At 44.7% G+C, this 26,980-nt stretch overlaps 1 protein-coding gene across 1 annotated transcript; it reads left to right on the top strand.

Moving 5' to 3' along the window:
* The first annotated feature begins 933 nt into the window (after positions 1-933).
* LOC111164830 (transmembrane emp24 domain-containing protein 11) lies at positions 934-25,899 on the top strand. The gene is made up of 5 exons (XM_089911386.1): positions 934-1,237; positions 12,986-13,086; positions 23,835-23,960; positions 24,646-24,792; positions 25,583-25,899. The coding sequence occupies exons 1-5, from the start codon at positions 1,114-1,116 to the stop codon at positions 25,730-25,732; spliced, it is 648 nt and encodes a 215-aa protein (XP_089767512.1). The 5' UTR covers positions 934-1,113; the 3' UTR covers positions 25,733-25,899.
* Positions 25,900-26,980: the final 1,081 nt, after the last annotated feature.

Below are 26,980 nucleotides of genomic sequence, written 5' to 3'. Positions count from 1 at the left end.
AGAGGTAGGACCTCCTACTACCGGCCTCACCTAGGCCCAACCACATTGCTGTGAGGTCAGTGCTACCACTAGCTCCCTGCTTTACGGATGACAACCCTGGGGTCTGCTGGCCTGTCTGTGTTCTCACAGCTAAAAAGCAGGTCAGTGAAACAACCCAGCCATAGGAGCCTAATCTCTTAATCCAAAAGCAATGCTGCATTTTCCCTGTTTTTCTACTTGTTTCAAGAGTGTTCATAATTACTTGCTGAAGCGTTCTTTTGACAGCACACTCACATTTAAAGAAGTGAGTGTGCAAAAGCTGATGAAATCCATGTAAGGTCTGTAGTCTAGTTAACTGCACTCTGCTCATGTCAAAATCCTGGTTTTCTTGATGGCCGCGCAGTCCGTTGGTCATGTAAGATGTTACCGCTGTGGGGATCTGGGTGATGGGTACGATTTCTGCAACTTTTTGTGAGTCTATAAATATTTCAAAATAAAAGGTTTAAAAAGAAAACATTGCATGCCAGAGCTGAAAGAACATAATAAATCACACTGGGCGACTTTAACTGTTTTTTTTTTAATGAGAAAACGGAGACTCAGAGAGTCGTTTGGGGTGAGGACTCTGTTAGACTCCAGCTCTCACCCCTTCCCAGGCCCGGCGGACTTGCGTGTCTCTCCCCGCCCCCCCGGAAGCAGCCTTCACTCCCTCCTCCCCCCACCTCCCGCCAAGCAGTGGAAGCACCAGAGAATGGCCATTTGCGTTTGGTCACTCCCGCACAGCTCAGGCCATCTCTGGGCCTCTGCTGGGTGCGGCGCTTCGGGGTGTCCATGGCTTGTCCCTTGGCCTCACTTTGTCTTTCATTCCATTGGAACATTTCAAAATCCTTAAAAGGAACCGATCCAAAGGAATTCTGATGTCATCACGCTTGGCAAGGTCCCAGGGTTCAGGCGTCTTTTATCTTGTTCTCTGGGACCTGCTGCAATCACCTGCCCAAGTGTAGCCACCATATGTCACTTCTCACAAAAATCAATTTACAAAGCTATCCAATGAAATGTAAGCACTCGGTAAGCAGTATCACCTGCAACTGATCCATTTCAAAAGAAGTAGAACCAGAGGTGGCAAAAGCAACAGAAATGCAATTGTTAACATTTCTTTTGAGTTTTTGTTTTTCACTTTCAACTGCTTTTTATTTCCACGTAGGGGAAAGAGAGGAGAAATGCATAATAGAAGACATTCCAAGTGACACCTTGATAACAGGTGGGTTAGATGAACTCTGTTGAACGTTGAACTCAAGATGTCATCTTACGGTGGTGTCGTGCTAACCTCTTTTGTTTCTAACATCTTTATTGGATGTGCTATCCTCTTGACGTGTATGCTCTTTGGCAGAGAGCTTCAAGCTGTGCGCTTTTCTCTTGAGACACATTAGCAAATTATGCAGAACTGGCTTGAAAACAGCCTTAAGAGGGAATTGCATAATTCGTAAAACAGGAAACCCAAACACAAGACCACAGGATCCAAGCTTGATTTGTTTTTCCAGTTGTCAGGTTACCTTAAGTAAAACCATCTCTGATGCCGTTAATCATGCTAATTGTGGTTGAATTCTCAAAGGATAAGTGAGGTCTCTAGACGGGTCCAGGAACACAAGACAAAGCTGCAGAAGTCAGCGTGTCTTCTGAACTTCAGCTTCCAGAGGCTGATTTAGTCATCAGCCTGCTACTTACATGTGCCAAATGCTATAATAGCATCCCCTCGACACAATTCTTAAACATTTCCTTTAAAAGTCCTTTTTGTAAAACATTTCACTGCACATTTACTCTCTTTTTGTTCACTGCGTGCTGCAAGCCCCTAAGTCTACAGCCAGGACCTTAGCTCAGCCCATCTGCTCTGAGCGTGAATACATTCCCGACCGCTGTGGGCTCTCCGCGCTTAGGCTGCCTGCACCCCAAATAACTCTGTTTCCACTCCTGTCTCACTGAACTATCACTAAACCTTCACTGCCTGTCAAATCCCTGACTTTCACTTAGTGATACTTGATCATAAATGCATGTGTCAAACCCTGCCTGGTTAAGAAGTGTCAATCCAGAATATGCTATATTTAATGTTTAGATCACCATTAAAATGGAAAAACAAATGTTAAAATTTCTGTGGATCTGTAGGGACCTGAGACCATGCCTGGTGGCCCAAGTCTAGGAAAAGTACACGGCAGCTATGCCTTTTCTCTTCACATCTCTGAGTTCCTATGAAGTCCGATGAAACACACCGTCTCGAACGTCCAAGAGAGATGACCTCAGAGCCAGTCATTTAGTCAAATCTACCTAAAAGCGTGTTTTTGCTCCTCGGGACTAAAAGTAGGCTGCCGCCTTCCCCAGGTGGAGGCCGCGCAGGGCACCACAGGAGGACAGAGGTGTGCCGGCCATCGCCGTCATTGCCAGCAGCTTGGTGGCGACTTTGAGCCTCGTCCCCTTATCTATGAGCTGGAGGCAGCACCTGCCTGGAGCACCTGGCAGCCCAGACCAGCTGCAGGCGTGCGTCCCACTTTCTCCCAGCCTCTTGGACTCTGTTTCCAACCTGTCAACTCGGCCTCCCAGGGTCTGTCCGAAGGTACCAGAGAAGCAGGTGTGGCCCTGATTCTGGCTCCAACCCCTCCCTGAAAGAAAGGAAATTCCTGAGAAGCAGAGGAGAGCCTGGAATCCCTCTGCTGGAGGCTGAAAGGGAGACAAACCCACCTGTGCACCTGTGAACCATGCCAGTGCAGGGCACTGCAGCCAAGCGCAGGACTAGAAATCCTTGCTCTGTAAATTTGCTTGGAAACTTCAAAGTCAAATATGTTGTGTACTTTTATACTGTATCTCTTAGTTCCTCTTAGTAATGCTCTTTAATGATAAATTCCAGGTTGTTTTGAATGAACACAGGGGGCGAGGTTTTTAGGAGGAGAGGGACGAGGGAGCTCTGGGGGGCTGTGGGGTAAGTGACCGCCGCCGGCCCGACGAGCTTTACAACCACCTACTTGCTGATCCTTGGAAACACTTTTTTAAAATATAAATTCATTTATTTATTTTTTGCTGCATTGGGTCTTCATTGCTGTGCACAGGCTTCCTCTAGTTGCGGCGAGCGGGGGCTACTCTTCGTTGCAGTGTGCAGGCTTCTCATTACGGTGGCTTCTCTTGCTGCGGAACACTGGCTCTAGGCACATGGGCTCCAGTAGACGCAGCACGTGGGCTCAGTAGTTGTGGCGCACGGGCTTAGTTGCTCCGTGGCATGTGGGATCTTCCCAGACCAGGGCTCGACCCGTGTCCCCTGTGTTGGCAGGCGGATTCTCAACCACTGCGCCACCAGGTAAGTGCGGAGACACTTTTTAAACAAGGCTGTCAGTTCTTATAGAAAGCAGGTGCTGAGAGAAGGCGAGAAGTGCCGTGGAGCACAGTGATCCTGTGTGGGAGGCTGTTCATTAAAAGGAAAAGAAGTAGAATTCAGAAGCAATGAAGTCTTGCTCCTGGTCGCTCCCTTTCACAGGGTCCTTGGACATGACCCTTGCACTCGGCCGAAGTCTCCAGGGTTCTGTAGTTCTTTTTCTTCAGAGTGCAAACCTTCAGCAAGACCAGGAGATGGAGGAGGAAGAAGCAAAGCTAAACGAGGATCATCGCTCATCTCCACACCTCAGGGGGTCAAGGGCTGGGTGCCTGCTGAAGCCCCCCCACCCCGAGCCAAGGAGTCAAGCGCAAGTGATTCATTAAGGGGGCGTGCCCCAGGAGAAGGAGGGAGAGAGGCCAGGCGAGGCGAGCCTCCAGGTGAGGCCAGGCTCAGACTGAGCCCGGGGAGCTCGGGAACGTGAGCCAGCACTGCAGATGCCCACCCAGTGCCCCCACCGCCGAGAGGACACCTGGGAGTGAGGCTGGGGACCCAGACAGACCCTCAGACCCCTCGTTTGGGCAGCATCATTCACAACAGCCAAAGAAGGCAGCGACCCGTGTCCGTCAACAAATGGATGCATGAACAAAATGCGGTCCATGGCACAGTGGAATGTTATTCAGTCGTGAAAAGGAGTGAAATGAATAAAAATGAAATTCAGAACCCACTGTAGCATGCAACAGGACAGATGCTGTGTGGTTCCACTTGTACGAGGTCCCTAGAGGAGTCACATTCAAAAATCCAAAAAGTAGGAGTGACGTGACCAGGAGCTAAACAGGGAGGGGAAGGGCCGCTCTTGCTTAAACGGGTGCAGAGTTTCTGTTTGGTGAAGTTCTGGAGACAGATGGTGATGGCTGCACAGCAAAGTGAACATCCTTAATGCCATCGATTTGCACACTTTAAAATGTTTACAATGTTAAATTTTGTTATATATGTTTTACCACAATTTTAAAAAGTTAAAAAGTAGTTGGCTAAGAAGCCCCCCAGAGTTTTCCCACCTCCCAGCAAAGGAGCTGGCGGCCGGGCCCCACCCCACACGCCGCCTCTGACGCTCTGAACCCCTCCCAGGCCCCGCTCCAGCCTCGGGGCGCACAAGCCACGAGAGTCACGGCCGCTCTTTCTGCCGTCTCAGCGGCACCAACGTCTCTGGACGCCCCGCCTGCCCCAGGCCCTCCGTCTGCAGACACCCGCGGATTCTACGGACACGGGTTCGGGAGACGTGTCTGCATGTCCGGCCTCTCCTTGGTGACACAACTTTGACACCCAGAACGAGTGTGCAACTAAGATGCACACCTCTGCACGGAAGGGACCAGCGTGGAGGGGACCATCCATGGGAGGGAGACGCGAGCTGAAGAGCAGCACACACTTCACAGGAGGCGGAACGCAAACAGCCAGGAGCGGGGGGAAAGGCGCTTGACTCCGTGCCCGCCAGGCAACACAAAGCCCATGAGACGCTGCCACGCACCCACGAGTGAGAAAACCGAGTGTGCCGGTAGGTGTGCACCGCCACCCCCGCTCCAGACTTCACCCCCAAAATGGTGCCCCCCCGAAGATGAACACAGGCCCAGTCCACATGCCCAACAGAAATGCACACACGTGCTCAGCTGCACGAGAATCTTCGAGAGGTGCGACCCAAGATGGCCCAAACCAGGCCCGCCCGGTGCCCATCCACGGACAGATGGAAGAGAAAGCCGACCGTTCACATAACGAGGCACTCGGCAGCAGCAACAAGGGACGGTCTCCGCCACTTGTGACACGGACAGACCCCCAACACACGCTGACGGTGTTCACAGGAGGACACGCACTATATAAAGTACAAAGACACAAAAACGCTGTGTCTTCACAAGCCAGGGGGCTGGCGGCCTCCGGGGACGGGTGGTGAGGGCGCGGGGTGTCTGGGGCGTCAGCAATGTTCTGGCTGGTGAGTTGGTGGCAATTACTCATTGACTGTACCCTGATGGCGTGTGTGGCGTAGGAAGTGTGTGCTCACGTCCCGTCAGTGACACGTCACCTCCTGCACTCCCTCCACACAGGAAGGATCTCAGAAAGGCTCACGGGTCAGAGGGAAGCCAAGGTGCTCGGGGAGCCTGGAACACCTGGAAGAGGCCACTCTGTATTCACAGCGACTCTTGGAAGCAACTGCTTTCTATGCCCACGTTGCACCCGGGTCAACAGGATGAGCTGGCTTTGAACCCCCTCCTGTCAGGCGGCCCATCCCAGTTCCTTCTCTCGTTCCTCAGACACTGCGTGGCCAGTTTGTCTGTAGAGCTCTGTGCTCAGCACTGGACAGACGACACTGGATCTTTCTTCAGCTCTCTGAATAGACCTCAATTAGGTTACAGAAGAACATTTAAGGACATAGAAACATGGTCACGAAAAAATTGGGTGGAAAAACCAAATCAGAGATGTACAGTATGATTTCATTTTTTTATAAAATATACGATGTGTACTTACAGGGAAAAAAGGTTAGAAGGATAATACTGAATACCAAAGACTTCTGGAGGGGATTTTTACTTTCTAAAATTCCTACAAGAGATGCATTTTACTTTTCTAGTATCAGCTCAGATGGCCCTCAGTTCCAGGCTCAAGGACTCACAGGCCGGAGCAGAAGAGCGAGCCGCCTCAGGGGTCGCAGGACGAGCTGAGTGCCTGAATGGGGCGCACACAGGGTCCCAGGGAGGCAGGTGGCCTCCTGTGGCACGCGGCTCATGCCTGGCACCCAATAGCTCCCACCCAGGGTCACTGAGTGGAGCCCCCAGGAGGAAGGGCCCCTGGGGAGCTAGATCAGCACAGAAGTTCTGCCAGAACTACACCTGGGGTTTAACACGCGCCACACAGCCTGGGGCTGCGTGCAGAGCCGGGGTGGAGTTTGTGATGAGGGGCCGAGCGCTGAGTTGGGAACCGAGCCTGCGGAGTTTTCATCCGGGCTCAGCCTTTTATTTTCTGGGTGGCGTTAGACAAGTCCCGTAGCCTCGTCTGCAAAGGTGGGTATTATTATACCGACTTTCCAGGGTTGTAGGCCCTAATGGGCGTTGACATCAAAAGCCCAATAATAACGTAAGGAATAATTCATCAAGTGCTTGCATAGCGCTTACAACGTGATAAGCGCTGCGTTAAGCCGTTTACCAATACTAACTGGGTCTTCACACCCCAAGTGGTATACACCGTTGTCATCCTGATGAGAAACACGTGAGGCAGCCTGGCCCGCTCTGGGCGCCCGTCACATGGGCTGTCCTGTCCACGCTGGGAGGACCGCCGGGCCCATTCACCCGCGAGCAGTGCTACTCTTCTGCCACCTGGTGGTAGCCATAGGGCGTAACACCTTCCTCTGGGCCAGGAACACCGGCGCTGTAACCAGGGGCCAAGGGTGCGCATCCGTTCAAAATCCGTTATGGAGCACGCACAAATCCTCAGCGAGCTCTGCCCTCGCTCAGTCCGGGCCCAGGAGGCCCACAGAGGAAGATGCCGTACGTCCACAGACTCCAGCCCCTCCCAGAATAAATGCGGCGGGGGGTCGGCACTGGGACAGTTGGCACGCGGACAAGAAGAGGGCGGAGGGTGAGTGTGGGGAGAGCGACAAGCGCAGAGCCCTAGAGGACAGGGAGGGGAGGCAGAGGGCGGTGAGCTGCCGGGGTGAGGGTGCTCGTGGTGAAGGACGGAGACGCTGAGTGCGTCCACGTGGGCAAGGCAAGCCCCGGACGGGCGAGGCGCTGGAAGAGGCTCCCGAGGAGACCGTCGTCTCGGAGGACGGGAACCCACGCGGGCATTTCCAGGCGGCTGTCCGCCTGCCTGGCTGTGTGCTTTTCTCCAGGACGTTCGGCTGCTTCAGCAAAGGTGCCGCATCAGGTTTAGGGCTTTGTGGCCTAACTTGGTGAAAGTTCCACGTACGCTTGAAAAGAAATGTGTACCCTGCTGTTTGGGGGCCATCCCAAACGTGCCAAGCCAGGCCCTGCTGGTGGACGGTGCAAGTCAGCTCTCCCACGTCCACCAGCCCTGTCCACGGCCAAGGAGCGCTGACGACCCGTGGGGTGGACTCGTCCACGTCTCCTTTCAGCAGTTTTACTTCATGTGTTTTGAAACTGTTGATGCATTTAGGATGGTTATGTCTTCATACTGAATTGACCCCTTTATCATTACGTTAAGGCCCCGCTCCGTCCTTGGTCATTTCCTTTGCTGTGGAGTCTACTTTATCTGATATTTATAGAGCCACGTGAGCTTTCTTTTGACTGTCGTAATGATGTCTTTTCTATCCTTTTAACTTACCTACAGCATTATACCCAAAGTGATTTTCTCAAAGACTGAATAGTTGGTTCATTTTTTTAAAAATCCATTCTGACAACCTTTGTCTTATCTCCGTTTATACCATTTGCTTGTAATGTAATTATTGATAGGTCAGGATTTAGGTCTGCTGTTTTATTATTTGTTTTCTATTTGCTCCCTTTGGGTTTTGTTCCCATTTTCTATTTTGTACCTCCCTGTGGGTCACTTGAATGTTTTGTAATCCATTCTGTGTTATCTATAGTATTTTTCATCGTATCTCTTTGTATAGTTTTTGTTAGTGGTTGCTCTAGGGATTACAATACACATACTTACCACAGTCTACAAGGATCAGTATTTTACCATATCGAGAGGAATATAGAAACCTTATGACCATGTAAATCCCTCTGCCCCCCACCCTGTAACATAGTTGTTGTAAATATTATGTCTACATACTTTGAGAACACCATCAGGCAATGTTGAATTTTTTTTTTTTTACCTTCAACTGTCAAACAGCTTTTTTTTTTTAAGGGGAAGAGAATCCTCTATTGTGGTTTCCCCGGTGTTGACTTCCCCATTGTTCTCCCTTCATTCCTGCTATTCCAAGTTTCCGTCTTACTGTTCTCTTTCTGTCTGCAGAAGTTCCTTTAGCAATTGTTTTACAGTAGGTGTTCAAGTGAAAAAAATCCTTAGTTTTCCTTGAGCTTAAGAATATTTTGCCTTCATTCTGAAGGGTATTTTTGGTGGATATAGATTTGACAATTCTTTTTCTTTCAACACTTGGGAATGTGCCCCTTCCTTCTGGCCTCCATGTTTCTGATGAGAAGTCTGCTGTTACTGAAATTGTTTTTCCCCATCAGTAATGCAGTGTTTCTCTCCGGCTATTTTTCATAGGTTCCCCCTCCTTTGGTTTTGAGAAATTTAATCATGATGTATCCAGTGGTAGATTTGGGGGAGTCTGGCCTTGTAGGGTTCGCTTAGCTTCTTGAGTATGTAGGCTTATCTCTTTCATCTCTTTCCCCCAGTTTGGGAAGTCTTTAGCCATCATTTCCTCCAGTGTTTACTCAGCCTTACACGCTTTCTCCTTTCTTCGGGGACTCGCAAATTATAGACCTTTGATTATTGTCCCACAGGTTCGTAAGACTGTTTTTTTTTTTTTTTTAATCTATTTTCTCTCCATTGACCAGATTTGATTACTTCCATTGATCTATAGTTTTTTGTTTGTTTGTGGTTTTCTTTGTTGTTGTTTTGGCCATGCCATGCGGCATGTGGGATCTTAGTTCTCCGACCAGGAATGGAACCCACGCCCCCTGCAGTGGACGCGGGGAGTCTTAGTCACTGGACCACCAGGGAAGTCTCCATTGATCTAGTTTCAAGTTCACTGACTCTTTCCTCTGTCGTCTCTATTCTTTTATTGAGTCCATTTGGTTATTTTTCAATTTCAAATATTATATTTTTCCTGTTCTAATGTGTCCATTTATTTCTTTTTATATCTCTATTCTTTTTCTGAGACTTTCTACTTTTCCATTTAAGGGTGTTCAAACTCCTTGTTGATGCATTTTTATGACGACTTTAAAATTCTTGTCAGATAATTTCAATGTCTATGTCATTTTGGTGTGTCTACTAGCTGTCTTTTCTCATTCAAGTTGAGGCTTTCTTGGTTCTTGACATGGTGTGTAATTTTGTAATGTATCCTGGACATTTTGAGTATTATAACTCTGGTTCCTATTCAAATATTCTATTCTAACAAGTAGTCAACCCATTTAGTTTCAGATCACACATCCTAACCTTATTTTTCTGAGACTCTGCACTACTATTCTGGCCTACCCTGCTTGCGTACTACCCAGGGGCCAATCTGAAACCTGGGTGTTTTCCACACCATGGTTGGATTCTCAGTTTCTGCTGTACTTATTCTGGTTGGTCTCATGTATAGGCTGCTTAGGGGTGTGCCCAGGACACCCATACACAGATTTAAAGATCGCCTCTCCAGCTCCCGCCTCTCTGTCACCCTCCCCATCTCTGCCTCTTCACTGTCCTTCACTAAGTGCAGGCCAGGCATCTCCACAGGTCTTCACCCCAGTCCCCACATGAAGCAGCCCGTGGAGAGGGTGCCGTTTCTTTCACAGTGTTCGTCTGGAGTAGGGCGGGTATAGTCAAAGGGGTTCCATCCTGTTGGGTCACCCTATTCCAGATCCTTTTGCACGAGAGAGCAGACTTCTCCTGAGCGGGTTTTCTTTCCTCCTCCCTGCCTCTCTTTCAGTTTGGTGGGGACTGCTGTTTGCTCCAGCACCCAGGCCAGGATATGGGGGTGGGGGACAAACAGGGAACTCACAGCTGAGTCACACTTTGAGTCCTTGGCAGTCACCTTCTTTTCTCCACCTTTCAGAGTCTTCTGATGGCTGCTTTAGACATTTTGCGCAGGGTTTTTAGTTGTAATTAGCGGGAGAAATAGGGTGGAATGGGCTTTACTCCCATCTTTTCTGGTATCACCAATGACACCTTTCTTAAAGATCCTCTTCAGCTGGAACATTCTAAACAGTCTATAATGTACACTATACAGAGTTAACAAACTTGTGGAGACAAGACAACCAGGACTGCTCAGTGAGGCCTGAACTGAAGCCACTCTCAAGTGCAGGCAGGGCTCAGGGGCGTTGCCGCCCGCCCGTCCCAGGAAACCCGTTCTCTCCCCAGGGCTGCCCGTGCAGTCGTGTCCAGGGTGAGGTTCCCGTCAGGGATGCATCTCCCTCTGCCTCCCAGGGAGTCAGTGTGGTTCTGGGCTTCGGGATCAAACCACCTCGGATCTAATTCTGCCCCTACAGCTTATTCACTGTGTGACTTTGGGCTGTGACTCTGACACTCAGTTTCCGCCTTGTAAAATAGGGACAATACAGAATCCAACACTTTTTACAACCTCTGCCGCTAGCACCTGGTCCAAGCCACCTAGACTATGACGACAGCCTCCCTTCTTCCACTCCTATCCTTCTTCATTCCTTACTCCATGCGAAAAAAAATGTTTAAATGAAAGCCACATCATTTCACTCACCCGCCCAACTGCTTCCCCCCAATTTTTTTTTGCGGGGGGGAATAGGGTCTTTTTTTAAATTTTATTTATTTTTGTCTGTGTTGGGTCTTTGTTGCTGCGCACGGGCTTTCTCTAGTTGCGGCGAGCGGGGGCTACTCTTTGCTGCGGAGCGCGGGCTTCTCATTGCAGTGGCTTCTTTTGTTGCGGAGCACGGGCTCTAGGCACACGAGCTTCCGTAGTTGTAGCACGCGGGCTCAGTAGTTGTGGCTTGCAGGCTCTAGCGCACAGGCTCAGTAGTTGTGGTGCTCGGGCTTAGTTGCTCCACAGCATGTGGGATCTTCCCGGACCAGGGCTCGAACCCATGTCCCCTGCATTGGCAGGCAGATTCTTAACCACTGTGCCACCAACGAAGCCTTTCCCCAAAATTTTAAAAAGGATTTGTAGACCATCCACGATCTGGCCCGTTACCCCTTCAGCCTCATCTCCTGTGATTTTCTTCCTGTTAACTTCACTCCAGCACTCTGCTGTTCCTTGAACACTCCAAGCATTCTCCTGCCCCAGGACCTTTGCATGTCCTCCTGCATGGGACGATCTTTCACCAGTGGAGGGAGCATCACGAGGTAGTAAGGAAAAAGGCACTACACTGCCTAGATTGAATCTTGACTCTGCTACTTGCTAGGTACGTGACCTTGGGCAAATTACTTTATGCTTCGGTGTCATCACATGTAAAATCGTCATAAAATATTAGCTACCTACATAGCGCTGTTGTCATGAAAATCCAGATTACATGTGTAAGTTTCTTAGAACGGTGCTTGGCACACAATTAGCACTGAATGTGATGTATAGATAGATATGGATGTAATCTGCATATATGTGATAAACAAATATTATAAAAGCGGATATATTTTTACTCCCCTATCCTTTCAGGTCTTTGCTCAAATGTCAGAGAAGCCTTCCCTGACTTCCCCACATAATGCTTCCAAGTCCCCTACCACTCCCACCCTGTCTGTTGCTTCTTCTTGTAGCATATATAACATCCTCAACGTTATATATTTACTAGTTGTATGTTTCTCAATGGGAACGAAGACGTTGTCTATTTTGTTCACTGTGTCCTCAGCTCCTAAAACAGTGCTATCCCCTTGGGAGGTATCTGTTATACACCTGTCAAATGACCTGTCAACTGTAAAAATACAGTTGACCCTTGAACAAAACAGGTTTGAACTGTGCAGGTCCACTTACACGTGGGATTTTCGCAATAGTAAATACTACACCACTACATGATTCACGGCTGCCTAAATTGGGGCATATGGAACCACAGATATGGAGGGCCACCTATAAGTTACACGTGGATTTCCAACTGCTTGGAGGGTTGGCGCCCCATCCCCTGCGTTTCTCGAGTCCACGCTCTATCCTCAGAGCACATTACGTAAACTGATGCAGATTAAGGGCTTAGGACAGCACCTGGCACATCAGGTATTGTTAGCTACTTTCAATAAACGTTAGCCCTTTTTTCATTCCCCACTTAACTTTCAAGGGCACAAGGGGGAAGTTAAGCCACATGACACTTATCACACCCTAAAGGGATCAAGTGGGAGACTCTCCCAGTGATGCGAACTTTAGCAGGAACATCTGGATGCAGCAAAAGGAAGGATGCGATATGAATACACCTGTTCTTTAGGAAGGAACTCTGCCAGAAGCAAGTAGGTTAAGCTACAGGAGGAAGAAGTGGAAGGCAGGAGATCTGTGGCGGAGATGCTGGGAAGGCCTCTCAGGCCTGACCCACAGGAATTTTACCTTCCAGGTGCAAAGCTTTCATAGGCTGCTTTTTATTATTTTCAACAGTCCTCACAACTCGGAGGCTTAGGAGCGATGTGTATTACGCCCATTTCTCTGAACAGAATGCTGAGGTTTGCAGTGGTGAAGCGACTTATAAACAAGAGTGAGAACAGAACCAAGAACTCTATATTGCAGAATCTTCCTTCTCTGCTACATAAGCTAATCACCAAGATACAAGCTGTTCAAAATAACAGTATTTTGTGATTTGGGTAATTTGAAAAATTCATTTATCAGTGATCATATATAACTACTTCTTAACTTATTTTATAATAAATGTCTTAGGGACTTCCCTGGTGGTCCAGTGGTTAAGACTTTGCCTTCCAATGCAGGGGGTGCGGGTTCGATCCCTGGTCAGGGAACTAAGATTCCCACGTGCCTCGTGGCCAAAAAAGCAAAACATAAGGCAGAAGCAATATTGTAACAAATTTAATAAAGACTTTCAAAAAATAAATAAAAATAAATGTCTTATATTTTTGAAACAGGGACTTTCAAGATACAACAGTGGGACTTGGGCAGACACGAGTTCCTTGAATCTGCTCCTGGTTTGGGAATGTTTGTGACTGTTACAACTTACAATGATGAGGTAAAACACACTTTTTGTCTTGCTACTGAAACTTTTTATTTTCTAAGAAGTCATGTCTCACGTACACCCACAAACTTTACATCTCCACACAGCGCTCACTATCCAGCATTTCATTTTTAACATGTGCAGCCCTGACAGAGGCACTGCACCAAGACACAGATGCCTGCCTTCAACGAGCCTACAGTCCAGCTGAGGAATAGAGACTCCTTAACACACGAGGTAGAAACAGTACAAAGGGCAGGCCTCGCACTCACCATCCTGAGGTTTTGTTGGTCTTGCTGGGCAGAGGGAACCCACAGGGCCAGTGCCTCCCTCTGGTCGTGCAGGGCCAGGCTTCACCTGCTCTGCAGGTGCCGCAGCCTCACCCAGACACGAGGGTCGGGTAGGCCGCCTCTCCCTCCTCCCGTCTGGTGGGGTTTCTGTAGGAATGCTGCCTCTGGGTCTGTCTGGCCTCACGGGGCGCCTCCTCACTGGGAGCTGCAGAGTAGAAAAGGCACCACGGTCAAAGGGAAAGAATGTGGATCTTGGGGTCGGAGCCAGGTGTGAGTGCAGATGGTCATCTACAAGCTGAACCTCGAGTGGTGACTTGGCTGCTTTAGCCCTCCATTTTCTCCTCTGTCCAACGGTCGCAGCAGATGTTGTCCCCACCGTGCCAGCTCAAGGGACTGTGACCTGCTCCGTCCAATAATTCCAACGTGACTGCAGGAACTACTTCCCTTTGGACTCGCTGTCCTGGGGATGTGCTCATGACGTAGCAGGATGGTGGTGGAGCAGAGCCTCACAGAACAGACAGGCATCTCTCCAGCTGGCAAGGAGAGGGTACTTGATGTAGACGGGCCCAATTTCCTGTCCTCATGAGGGCTGCGCTCAAGCCAGACACTGTGACGCCCCCACTCACGTGGAGGCCAGGAGACTCCATTCCAACTGGACCGGACACCTGATTCCTGCCCGCTGTAGCAGCCTTCTCCTGGTACACCAGGCACCTCCCTGACAACAGTTCCACTGGGGCCATTTTCCTAATTCTCGTACAGCTACCCTCTGCTCCTGACACCCCCACCTCCTTCACTTCCTGCCCAGTTAAACCAAAACAGAATTCTCTGCTGTCCTTCCCCGTAACCTTTCATGACTGATCTGGAAATGTCTCCATAGCTTGTTAAACCCAGAACCCAAATTTTAGTTGGACAAAACAGCTTCACAGAAAAACCTGTTCACTGTTTTTAAGACAGAGCTGTTTCATTCTCCAAAAAATACATTTACTCGAAACAATACCCCCTTCTAGATGGGAGGAGAAGTGTTTTCATTCTGCAAACATTCAACAGATATTTGCCACGGGCCTAGGAGAGAGAGAAAATTCTCACCCCGAAGGCCTGATTTTCAGGAAGGCTCTCTCCCTCTGGAAGTTAAGAGGACCAGACACAGCTCTGGTTTAACATTCCTAACAAGCTAAGATCCTCTTTGAAGATCCTGAACAGCACCCCGCCAAGGACTCGGACTGCTCCTACCCAGGTCGATGTGCCTGGACGCAGGGTACTCTCGGATGCTAACCTGAACACGTGTCCCTTCCTACGGCAGGTGACTGGCAGGCCAAGGGGTAACATGGCTGGTAGGGTAGGCAGGGCAGACAATGTCAATATACAGGCACCATTCAAACGATGCGTTTTGTATTCCATTGTCGCTTATTCCGTGTCCAATATTCCTATTCCATTTTGTAAAAGAGAAAACCGTGGTCCTGAGAGGTAAAATGACTCACACAAGATCACATCAGCAGCAAGTGCGAACACTGAGGCCTAAATTCAAGCATGTCTTTTTCCAACACACCAAACTACCGGGCATTGCTGACTAACATGTTTGCTGGCGTGGATATTCACTGCAAGCAGACTATGTAGAACCCTGACCCAACACCAAGGCTCAGAAATGGAATTTAACAGGCGATGAGCCATCACTGCATATTTTTCCAGGGAAGAGTACTCAGTTATTCATAAAAAATTAGAAATCAAATGCAAAATCTGATTCCTGAGTGCAGTTTTATTTAACAAAGTTTCCCTATCAACACTCTGTAAAGTGAAATTAAGTACATGGCAAGATCCTTTAATTTTCTCCAAATCAAAACTGAAAGATTTAAAAAAAGAACCTTGGTTGCATTTTTCCATGTGTAATACATGCCTGTTTTTAAAGTGATTTAACAGACTATGTTCTTGAGCAGTTTTAGGTTCACAGCAGAATTCTGCATGAAGTACAGAGTTCCCGTATGTCCTCTGCCCCCATGTGAACAGAGCCTCTTCCACTAGCAGGCCTGGAATGGCACAGCTGTTACAGCGGATGACCTGCGCTGACACATCACAGTCATTCAAAGCCCACGGTTCACATTAGGATTCCTTCTTGGCGTTGTGCGTTCTATGGATTTGACAAATGTGTGATGACACGTATCCATCATCATAGTATCAACGGAGTAGTTTCACTCCCATAAAAATCTGGAGCCCGTCTATTCATCCCTCCCCGCTCCCTAACCTTTGGCAACCACCGATCCTTTTACTGTCTCCACAGTTTTGACTTATCCAAAATGGCATACAGCTGGAGTCATACAGCAGGCAGCCTTTTCAGAGCGGCCTCTTTCACTTAGGAACACGCGCTTAAGTTTCCTCCGTGTCTTTTCATGGCTTGATAGCTCATTTCTTTTTAGCACTGAACAATATTCCGTTGTCAGGATGTATACCATGGTTTACTGATCCATTCACATGCAGTGGGACATCTTAGTAGCTTCCAAATTTTGGCTATTATAAATAAAGCTGCTGTAAACATTTGTGTGCAGGTTTTCATGTGGACATAAGTTTCCATCTTATTTGGGTAAATAAATAGTACGACTGCAGAACTGTACGTAGAAGTATGTTTCGTTTTGTAAGAAACCACCAAACCGTCTCCCAAATGGGAACACCGTTCTGCGTTCCCACCGGCAGTGACAAGCGTTCCTGTTGCTCCACATCCTCGCCAGCATTTAGTGTTATCAGTGTTCTGGATTTCTGCCATTCCCATAGGTGTGAAGTATCTCGTTGTTTTTAATCTGCAGTTCCCTAATGACATACGATGGGGAGCATCTTTTCATGTGCTTATCTGCCATCTATATGTCTTCTTTGGTGAGTTGTCTGTTCAGATCTTTTGTCCATTTTTCAATTAATTTGTTCAGTTTCTTGTTGTTTTCAGAATTCTTTGTATATTTTGGATAACAGTACTTTATCAGATACGTCTTTTACAAATAGTTTCTCCCAGTCTGTGGCCTGTCTTTTCATCCTCTTGACAGAGAGACAGACAGCTCTCTCTTCTGCAGAGTAGTTTTTAATTCTAATGAAATTCAACGTTCAATGTTAAACATTAATGTCAAATGTTTAATGAAGTTTAATTTTAATGAAGTCCAGCTTCTCAATTCTTTCTTTCATGGATCGTGCTCTTGGTGTTGTACCTAAAAAGTCATAACTAAATCCACGGTCTTCTAGACTTTCTATGTTACCTTCTAATAGTTTTATAGTTTTGCATTTTACATTTAGACCTATGCTCCATTTTAAGTTAATTTTTGTAAAAAGTGTAAGGTCTGTGTCTACATTCATTTCTTTGCATATGGATGTCCAGTTGTTCCAGCACTATTTGTTGGAAAGACTACCTTTTTCCATGGTATTGCCTTTGCTCCTTTGTCAAAGATCAGTGGGTCTATATTTGCGTGGGTCTGTCTCTGGGCTCTCTGATTCATTGATCTCTTTGTCTGCTCTTTCACCAATACCACACTATCTTGGCTACTGTAGCATTATAGTAAGTCTTTTTTTAAATTAACTTTTATTGGAGTGTAGTTGCTTTACAATGTTGTGTTAGTTTCGAATATACAGCAAAATGGATCAGCTCTACATACACATATAGCTCCTCTTTTTTGGATTTCCTTCCCATCTAGGTCACCACAGTGCATTAAGTAGAGTTCCCTGTGCTACACAGTTATAGTAAGTCTTGAAATCAGGAATGTCAGTCCCCTGACTTTATTCTTATCCTTCAATATTGTGTTGGCTATTCTGGATCTTTTGCCTCTCCATAGAAACTTTAGAATCAGCCTGAAGATATTCACAAAATAACCTGCGGACACTCTGACTGGGATTGTCTCAAATCTATAGATTAAGTTGGGAGGAACTGACTTTTTCACAATATCGAGTCTTCCTGGCATGAACACAGAATATCTCTCCATGTATCTTCTTTGATTCCTTTCATTACAGTTTTTTAGTTTTTCTCATATATCTCTTAAACATACTTTGTTTTATTTATACCTAAGCATTTCATTTGGGGAGATGCTAATGTAAACGGTATTGTTTTTGATTTCACGTTCCACTTGGTTCACTGCTGATACAGAGAAGCTGATTAACATATTAACCTTGTATCCTGCAACCCTGCTATAATCACTTATTAGTTCCAGTAAGTTTTATTATTTTGAATTTTCTACATAGACAATCCTGTTATCTGTGAACAAACACAGCTTTATTTCTTCCTTCCCAACCTGTATACCATTTGTTTTCTTTTCTTCTCTTACTGCATTAGCTAGGAATTGAAGTATGATGTTGAAAAGGAATAGTGAGGGACTTCCCTGGTGGTCCAGTGGTTACAAATCCACCTTCCAATGCAGGGGATGCAGGTTCAGTTGGGGAAATAAGATCCCACATGCAACTAAGCCTGTGTGCCACAACTAGTGAGCCCGCATGCCACAACTAGAGCCCATGCACCCTGGAGCCCGAGTGCCACAACTACTGAGCCCACGCACTCTGAAGCCCGCATGCCACAACTAGAGAGGAGGCCATGTGCCGCAATGAAGATCACACATGCCACAACTAAGACCCAAAAACAGCCAAAAATAAAATAAATAAATAATAAAAAAGAAAAGGAATAGTGAGAGAGGAAATCCTAGCCTTGTTTCTGATCATAGTGGGAAAGCCTCTAGTTTTTCACTATGAAGTATGTTAGCTGTAAGGTTTTTATAGATCTTTAAAATCAAATTGACAAAGTTCCCCTATTCTCAGTTTGCTGAGAGTTTTTGCCATGAATGGATGGTGGATCTTGTCAAATGCCTTTTCTGCACCTATTGTTATGATCAAGTGATCTTCTTTAACTTGTTGATGTGATGAATTACATTAATTGATTTTAAAATGTTGAACTAGCCTTGCATATCTGGAATAAATCTGATTTGGCCATGGTGCGTGATTCTTTTTATACATTGTTGGATTCAATTTGCTAATATTTTGTTGAGGATATTTGTATCTATGTCCATGAGAGATAATGGTCCATAGTTTTCTTGTGTCTTTCTCTGGTTTTGGTATTAGGCTAATGATGGCCTCAGAAAATGATTTAGAAAGTATTCTCTCTACTTCTGGAAGAGATTGTAGAGAATTGGTCTGATTTCCTACTTAAATCTTTGGTAGAATTCACCAGTGAACCCATCTTGGCCTGGTGCTTTCTGCTTGGAAAGTTATTATCAATTCAATTTCTTTACTAGATATCAGCCTATCCAGACTGTCTATTTATTTTTGTGTGAGTTTTCACAAATTGCGCCTTTCAAGGAATTGGTCTATTTCATCCAGGTTACCACGTTTGTGAGCACAGAGCTGTTCATCGTATTCCTCTACTACCCCATTGATGTCCGTGAGACCTGTAGTAAGCCTCCTCTTTCATTTCTGATGTTATTAACCTGGGTCTTCTTTTTTTCTTAGTTAGCCTCCCTAGAGGTTTACTGATCTTTGCAGAGGACCAGCTTTCTGTTTTGCTGGTTTTCTCTGCCTATCTCCTGTTCTCATTGATTTCTGCATTAGCTTTTATCAGCACGGATCTTATTTCTCTTCTTATGCTGATTTTGGATTTAGTTGCTCTTCTTGTTCTAGTTTCCTAGGCTTAGATGATTAATTTTAGACCTTTCTTTCTTTTTAATATATGCGTTCAATGTTATAAATTTCTCTGTAAATGCTTCTCACTGTATCCCCCAAGTTTTGATTAACTTGTATTTTCATTTTAATTTAGTTCAAAATATTTTTTGAGATTTTTAAATTGTGGTAAAATACACATGGAATTCATCATCTTAAGTGCACAATTCAGTGGGATTACATCTATTCTCGATGTTGTATAATCAACATCCTCATAACTCTTTAATCTTGTAAAACTGAAACTCTGCACTCATTAAACAGTAACTGCCCTAGGACGAACTACTCTAAATACCTCATATAGGTTGGATCATACAGTGTTTGTCTTTTTGTGATTGGTTTTCTTCAGTAAGCATAATTTCCACAGCGTCCATCCATGTTGTAGCATGTGTCAGAATCTGCTTCCTTTTCAAGGCTGAATCATATTCCACCGTATGTATGGACCACATGTTGCTTCTTCATCCGTCTGTCAGTGGACACGTGTGCTGCTTCCACATCTTAGCTATTGTGAACACTGCTGCCGTGAACATGGGGGCACAGATATCCTGATACCCTGCTTTGCATTCTTTGGGGTATATATCCAGAAGTGGAATTACTGGATCATATGATAATTCTATTTTCATATTTTTGAGGAGCCACCATAATGTTTTCCACAGCAGCTGCACCATTTTACATTCCCACCAACAATGCACAAGGGTTGAAATTTTTCCACATCCTTGCCAGTACGTTTTTTTGCTTGTTGTATAGCAGCCATTCTAATGTGTGTGAGGTAGTGCCTCACTGTAGTTTTGATTTGCATTTCCCTAATGATCAGTGAAGTTGAGCATCTTTTCACGTGCTTGTTGGCTTTTTCTGGTTGTTTGGGGTTTTTTAAGCACTTTGAATGTATCCGCCCACTGCCTCTGGTCTCCAAAGTTTCTGATGAGAAATCTTCTGTTAATGTTATTGAGAATCCCTTCTATATGATGACATCAAAAACCCCTGACATTTGGAGGACAGGGTCCTTTTTGCCTACCCTGGCTTCTAAAAGATGCATGCAAGCTGCTCCAGGAACACCTGTGCAGCTGCCTGCCATGTGGCTGGCAGGGGGGTGGGGGGTGGGAGGTAGGTAGCTGCTACTGTTCTAAGAGCTGATATTGACCAAAATTAACCACAATTTACCATCCAAGTCTTTCCCTGGAAGTTGCAAGCCTTCAATAGACTCCAGAGTTCGAAAACAGTTCCATCAAACAGATTCTTCCAGTGTAATTGTTGCCTAGAGACAGATTCCTGGTGCTTCCTATTCCACCATCTTCCCAGAATTCTCTTCCAATTCAAAATACTATTAGTTTCTCTTGAGATTTCTTCCTTGACTCATGTGTTACTTAGAGGTATGCTGTTTAATCTCTGAATATTTGGGGACTTTCCAGCTATCTTTTTGTTATTGATTTCTACTTTAATTCCATTATGGTCTAAGAGCATACATTGTATGGTTTCTATTATTTTAAATGTGTTAAGGTGTGTTTTATGGCCCAGAATGTGGTCTATCTTGGTGAGTGTTCCATGTGAGCTTGAGAAGAATGTGTATTCTGCCTTGTTGGATGAAGTAGTCTACAGATATTGATTATATCCAGTTGGTTGATGGTGCCATTGAGTTCAACTGTGTCCTTACCGATCTGCTGCTGGATCTGCCCACTTCTGATAGAGGAGTATCCAAGTCTCCAACTATAATACTAAATTCTTCTATTTATCCTTGCAGTTCTATCAGTTTTTGCTTCATGTATTTTGACACTCTGGTGTTAGATGCATACACATTAAGGTTTGTCTTCTTGGAGAAATGACCTATTTATTACTATGGTCCATTATGTAATTATCTCTGATAATTTTCCTTGTTTTGAAGTCTACTCTGTCTGAAGTTAATATAACTATTCCAGCTTTCTTTTGATTAAGGTTAGCTGAAAGTTGACATATACATCTTTCTCCGTCCCTTTTTTTTTTAATTAAAGATTTTTTTGATGTAGACCATTTTTAGTCTTTATTAAATCTGTTACGTTTTGGATTTTTGGCCATGATGTGGGATCTTAGTTCCCCAACCAAGGGATCCAACCCGCACCTCCTGCATTGGAAGGCAAAGTCTTAACCACTGGACCACAAGGAAAGTCCCTCCATCCCTTAACTTTTAATATATACGCGTCTTTATATTTAAAGAGGGGTTCTTGTAGACAATACATAGTTGGGGTTTTGGTTTTTTTTTTTTGGATCCACTCTGACAATGTTTTAATTGGTGCATTCAGACCACTGACATTCAAAGTGACTGTTGATATAGCTGAGTTAATATTCATCATATTTATTAGTTTTCTAGTTATCACCCTTGTTAATTGTTCCTATTTTTGTTTTCCACTCTTTTTCTGTCTCTTGTGGTTTTAATTATTTTACGATTCCATTTTATCTCCTTTCATAGTTACCAATTATACTTCTTTTAACTTTTTGTCGGTGGTTGCCCTAGAGTTTGCAATATACAACTACTCCAAGTCCACTTTTGAATATCACCATATCACTTCACAGGTAGTACAAGTACTTTATAATAACAAAGTAATCCTAATTCTTATCTCCCATCCCTTGCATCTTTGCTGGTGCTAATTTCATTTATATATAAACTATAATCATCAAATACGTTGCTATTATTTTGAAAGACGTATCTATTAACTCAGTTAATAAGAAAAATAAAAGTTTTAATTTTACCTTCACTTATTCCTTCTCTAATGCTTTCCAATCTTCACGTAGATCCGAGTTTCTGACCAATATCATTATCCTTCTCTCTGAATAACTTTTGACATTCCTTGTAAGACAGGTCTATCAGGGACAAATTCCCTCAACTTTTGTTTGAGAAAATCTTTCTCTTTTACTTTTGAAGGAGAATTCTGCAGGATACAGAATTCTAGGTTGGTGAGTTTTTTTCTCTCAACACATTAAATGTTTACTCTCTCCTTGCCTGCATGGTTTCTGAGGAGAAGTCGGGTGTAATTCTTAGCTTTGCTCCTCTATAAATAAGGCTTCTTTCTAGATTTCCTCTCTATCTTTGATATTTGCAGTTTTAATATGATATGCCTAGGTGTAGTTTTATTGGCATTTATCCTGCTTGGTGTTCTCTGGGCTTCCCAGCTCTGTGGCTTGGTGTCTGACACTAATCTGAAATTCTCGGTCTTTATTTAAATATTTCTTCTGTTGCTTTCTCTTTCTTCTCCTTCTGGTATTCCCATTATGTGTATGTTACACCTTTAACAGTTGTCCTGTAGTCCTTGGATATTGTTCCTTTTTTCCCCCAGTCTGTTTTTGCTTTGTAGTTTTGAAAGTTTCTGTTGACGTATCCTCAAGCTCAGAGAGTCTTTCCTCAGTCCTGTCCAGTGTACTAAGGAGCCTACACTCTTTATTTCTGCTACAGTGTCTTTGATCTCTGACATTTCTTTTTATTCTTTCACAGAATTTTGATCTTTCTACTCACACTACCCATTTGTTCTTGCATGTTGTCTACTTTTTCCATTAGAGACCATGGACTATTAATCATAGGTTTTCTAAATTCCTTATATGATCATTCCAATATCCCGGCCATATCTGAATCTGGTTTTGAGGCTCGTTTTGTCTCTTCAAACTGCATTTTTTGCCTTTGAGTATGTCTTATTATTTTTCTGTTGTTGTTGAAAGCTGGACGTGATGTGCTGGGTAAAAGGAGCCCGTGCTGGTTCCCACAGAGGTTTGTGCTCAGGCTAAGCTGGGACTCTTTGTATTTGCTCGCCTCTCCCATTTTGGTGGCACGTACTGGCTGAGCTGGGACTCTTTGCATTTGCTCGCCTCTCCCATTTTGGTGGCACGTACTGGCTGAGCTGGGACTCTTTGCATTTGCTCGCCTCTCCCATTTTGGTGGCACGTACTGGCTAAGCTGGGACTCTTTGCATTTGCCTCTCCCATTTTGGTGGCAGCAGTTCACCCTGTGACCTCAATTCTCTGACAGATCTAAGAACTGATTTTCTTTCTATGCAGCTTTTTACTTGTTAAGACAGGGGGACAACTTCCAAGCTCCTTATATGCCAGACTTGAAGTCCTACACCTGTTTTTAAAATGCCAAACAATATAGAAATGTACTAAGCAGAAAAGTCAAAGTTCCCCAACAAATATAACTGCCTAATAACTTGGTATATATTCTTTAGAATCTTCTTCTAAGCACGTGTAGTTTTACAAACGATACTTTTTACAAAAATAGGATTCTATACAGACTATCCCTGAATATTGTGGACACCTTTAGTATAGATACGGGTGTAATAGTCTCTTTTACTGCTACCTAGCACTTCTTCATTTGGCTTTGCCTAAATTTAATCAATCCACACTAAAAGGTATTAGTTATTTCAAAACACAAATTTTTAAATAAATAACATCACACTGAATATCCTTTTACATATAACTGTCCATTTGGGCATTCCTATAGGCTAAATTTCTATATGTAGCACTGCTGGGTGAATGGTTTTATACGCTTGGCCAAAGCACTCTCTGAAACGGGTGTTCAACTTACATTCCCAAAACAGTGTCTAGAAATAGTATTTCTCCATACTATCCCCGCCCCAGGTACTTTTAAGTCTTTGCCAATCTGAAAACCAACAAGGACTATCTTACTGTGGTTTGTATTTTTTTGATTACCAGCAAGACTGAGTATTTTTCATGTTATTGGCCACTTGATTTCTTCTTTAAGAAGTGCACAATTTTCACTAGATTACATGGGGATGATTTTTTTTTAATGGAAAGTAGAGAATAAGAAATTTAACCTATGGAAATCCTCAATCCTAGGTATTACTGTCAAAGTTATATGGCCCACAAGGAACATTCTATTTCACTTCACATTCACCTGGCGAACACATCATTTGCTTAGAATCTAATTCTACGAGGCTTGTGTCATTTGGAGGGAGTAAGCTGGTAAGTATGTGCCTCCCTGTACTTGTTGACGAGCAGCGTCAGCACTATTCAGGCGCGACAATGATATGCAGACCATTATACCCAGATCTCAGCACAGCAGCCAAAGAGGGAGCTGGAGAGCTTGGAAGGGGTTCAAAGGAGAGCCACGGAGTTGATTAAAGGGCCTGAAAAATGAGAACTGGGAGGGAAGCTTAAGGGAACTGTGATTATTCAGGCTTGAAAACAATTGAAGGCTGAAGGGTGAATTAATAATGGAATTCCAATAAATAAAACTCTCACATGGTAGATGGTGATTGGCTATTTTCTAAACGTGCTGAGAACAGATGAAGAGAATTTGTACTTTAGCATCAGAAATTTAGTTATATGTAAAGAACATTCTCCTGAGTAAATCAAATTCTCTCAGGGGCAAAGGCTCCTGCCTAACAGTCTATTGTTAGTATAAGTACTCTTTCAGGTCAGCAGGTACTGTTCAATGCATTATTATTACAAAGGAAGACTACTGGGTATAACAGGGAACAGAGTGGCGGTGAAGAAAAATAGAGAGCTCGAGAATGAAGTAGTGTTTGCTCTCAAAAAGGAAGAGTGGAGAAAAAGGAAGGAATGGGAGGACATAAGGAGGGAAAAAGCAAAGAAAAAGAGTGAGCCACGTTAAAAACATGTTTCTTCCTTTTTACTGTTTGCACAGCGGATCCACTTAGATATTCGAGTTGGAGAACATGACCTTGATGCAGCCATTGCTCAAGCAAAGGACAAAGTTAATGAAGTTAGCTTCAAGCTTGAACATCTAATTGAGCAAATGGAGCAAATAGTCAAAGAACAAAACTACCGAAGGGTCAGTCTGCCTATTCAGCTTATGCTCCCTCTTCCTGCCCAGTACGTAATTCTCCACGAAGCCCTCGAACCAAGGAAAGAGTAAGCTGCCTGTTCCCCGGGCCTCCTCTGAGCTAGGACTGCGTGGACATGCAGGGGATGTGGGGACAGTGCTCTTTCACCGTTCGCTGGACCATGAGCTCCTCTAGGAAGGGGACCGTGGCTCACTCGCCTTGGGGTGTGAGCTTACAGAATGAATCAATAAGCGTTTCCAAACACACCCCACATGGCCGCAGCGTCTCAGTGTGCCCACTTTCTAAATCACCATTTTGTTCTTGTGACATTATGTGTTTCCTGGGTCACTGTGTTCAGTGGACCCTGGTCAGACGTGGGCTCAAATCTGCCCCCCCCCCCCACTCACTAACCTTCTGTCGTCTCTGAGCTTCTGTTTCTTTATCTGGAAAATAAAATGAGCACAGTGCCCAGCTTAAAGTAAAGTAAGAACCTGAATGATGAACATCTGTCAATTAGGTAATGTTCACTTTGTTTGATGGTAACAAATAAAACATATAAAGTAATAGATCAAATACCTGATACTTTACGCCAAAACACAAAAGTGTGTTTTATAAGGATGACTCTTCTTCCTTGTCTTTGACTAACAACACCCCTTGGCTTAGAAAATGATACTGCACTTTGGCATAAGAGATTACCTGGGTGACATTAAGTACCTTGAATGCATACAGCACCTTCCCCTCAAATTCATGCATGAAGTACCTTAAGAAACTTAACCTGCCTATTTCTCTTCTGCGTAGGACCGTGAAGAAGAATTTCGAATGACCAGTGAAGATACAAACAGCAACGTTTTATGGTGGGCCTTTGCACAAACACTAATCTTTATCTCAGTTGGAATTTTCCAAATAAAGTACCTTAAAGACTTCTTCATAGCTAAGAAACTTGTTTAAAAATATTAATAAAGGCAAATAACTACCTTCTACCTTGCGTGTTTGAGTTAATATCAAAATATATTCATAAGTGTGCATAACTTTTCTGATTTCAAAGACATCAGAGGTTGGAACTGATGTTATATCATTGTAACACTGATAAAATATCACTTTAACAATGTGGCTTCTGAGTTGGATAAAATAAATACATGATCCAGGTCTTATTTTAAAATTGGTATAGGTCAGCACTGTCCAACGGAAATAAATGTGAGCTATATGTGTAAATTTTAAGTTTTCTGGTTGCCACATTAAAAAAGTTTTTTTTAAAGAGTAAAATTAACCCTAGTGACCTATATTTAACCCAATAGATCAAATATATTACCATATTAACATATAATCAATACATAATTTTTTTTTTTTTTTTTTTTTTTTTTTTTTTTGCGGTACGTGGGCCTCTCACTGTTGTGGCCTCTCCCGTTGCGGAGCACAGGCTCCGGACACACAGGCTCAGCGGCCATGGCTCACGGGCCCAGCCGCTCCGCGGCATGTGGGATCTTCCCGGACCGGGGCACGAACCTGTGTCCCCTGCATCGGCAGGTGGACTCTGAACCACTGCGCCACCAGGGAAGCCCCATACATAATTATTAATAATTATTAATGAGGTAGTTTACATAATTATTGAGGTAGTTTACATAATTATTAATGAGGTAGTTTACATTCCTTTCTTGATAGGAAGTCTTAGAAACCCAGGTGTATTTTGTAATCAAAGCACATCTCAATTTGCACCAGTCACATTTTAAAGGCCAATGGCCACACAAGGTTCATGGCTACAGCACGGGACAGAGGGAGTACCTCGTTTCCCCACGGCGTTCCACTTAGAGTGGTCCTGAATCTCTGCATTTCTCTATTTCCCTGAAAGATGGCCACTTTTCTCCACACAAGTGAATGGCCCAGAGACTTTCTCTGAACCAAGTTTTCTCAGTGGGTCCCACTCTGATCCACCTCCACAGGCGGATGGAAACTGCTCTTTGGAGAGGATGGGGCATCCCGCGAGGAGTGTAACTCTATGGAAAGCAACTTCCATTTATTTCCTCTAAATTTTAAAATAAGCGTAAGCTCACTAGAAGTTACAAAAAACAGTACAGAGAGTCCCTTCCACCAACTGCCCTATCCACCGTTTTTAAAAGCGAAATAACCTCCCCCAGGTCAAGCCTTTTCACATGTGCGTGTTAGAGGCAAGCAACGGCGCCTGGCCCCACCCGGCCCACC

This window comes from Delphinapterus leucas, chromosome 5 (assembly GCF_059928025.1).
Source record: "Delphinapterus leucas isolate spDelLeu-1000000601 "Yukka" chromosome 5, BTC_Dleu_Yukka2, whole genome shotgun sequence".
Classification (NCBI taxonomy): Eukaryota; Metazoa; Chordata; class Mammalia; order Artiodactyla; family Monodontidae; genus Delphinapterus; species Delphinapterus leucas.
The sequence above is the reverse complement of the archived record's forward strand: the minus strand, read 5'-3'. Positions and strand labels throughout refer to the sequence as shown.

Bases quoted from the DNA above. Each gene is read 5' to 3' on its own strand.
- LOC111164830 (XM_089911386.1), top strand. From the start codon at position 1,114: ATGCAATTGTTAACATTTCTTTTGAGTTTTTGTTTTTCACTTTCAACT. The intron at 13,087-23,834 runs GTAAAACACACT...CCTCAATCCTAG, and splicing joins TTACAACTTACAATGATGAG to GTATTACTGTCAAAGTTATA. The intron at 24,793-25,582 runs GTCAGTCTGCCT...TCTTCTGCGTAG, and splicing joins AAGAACAAAACTACCGAAGG to GACCGTGAAGAAGAATTTCG.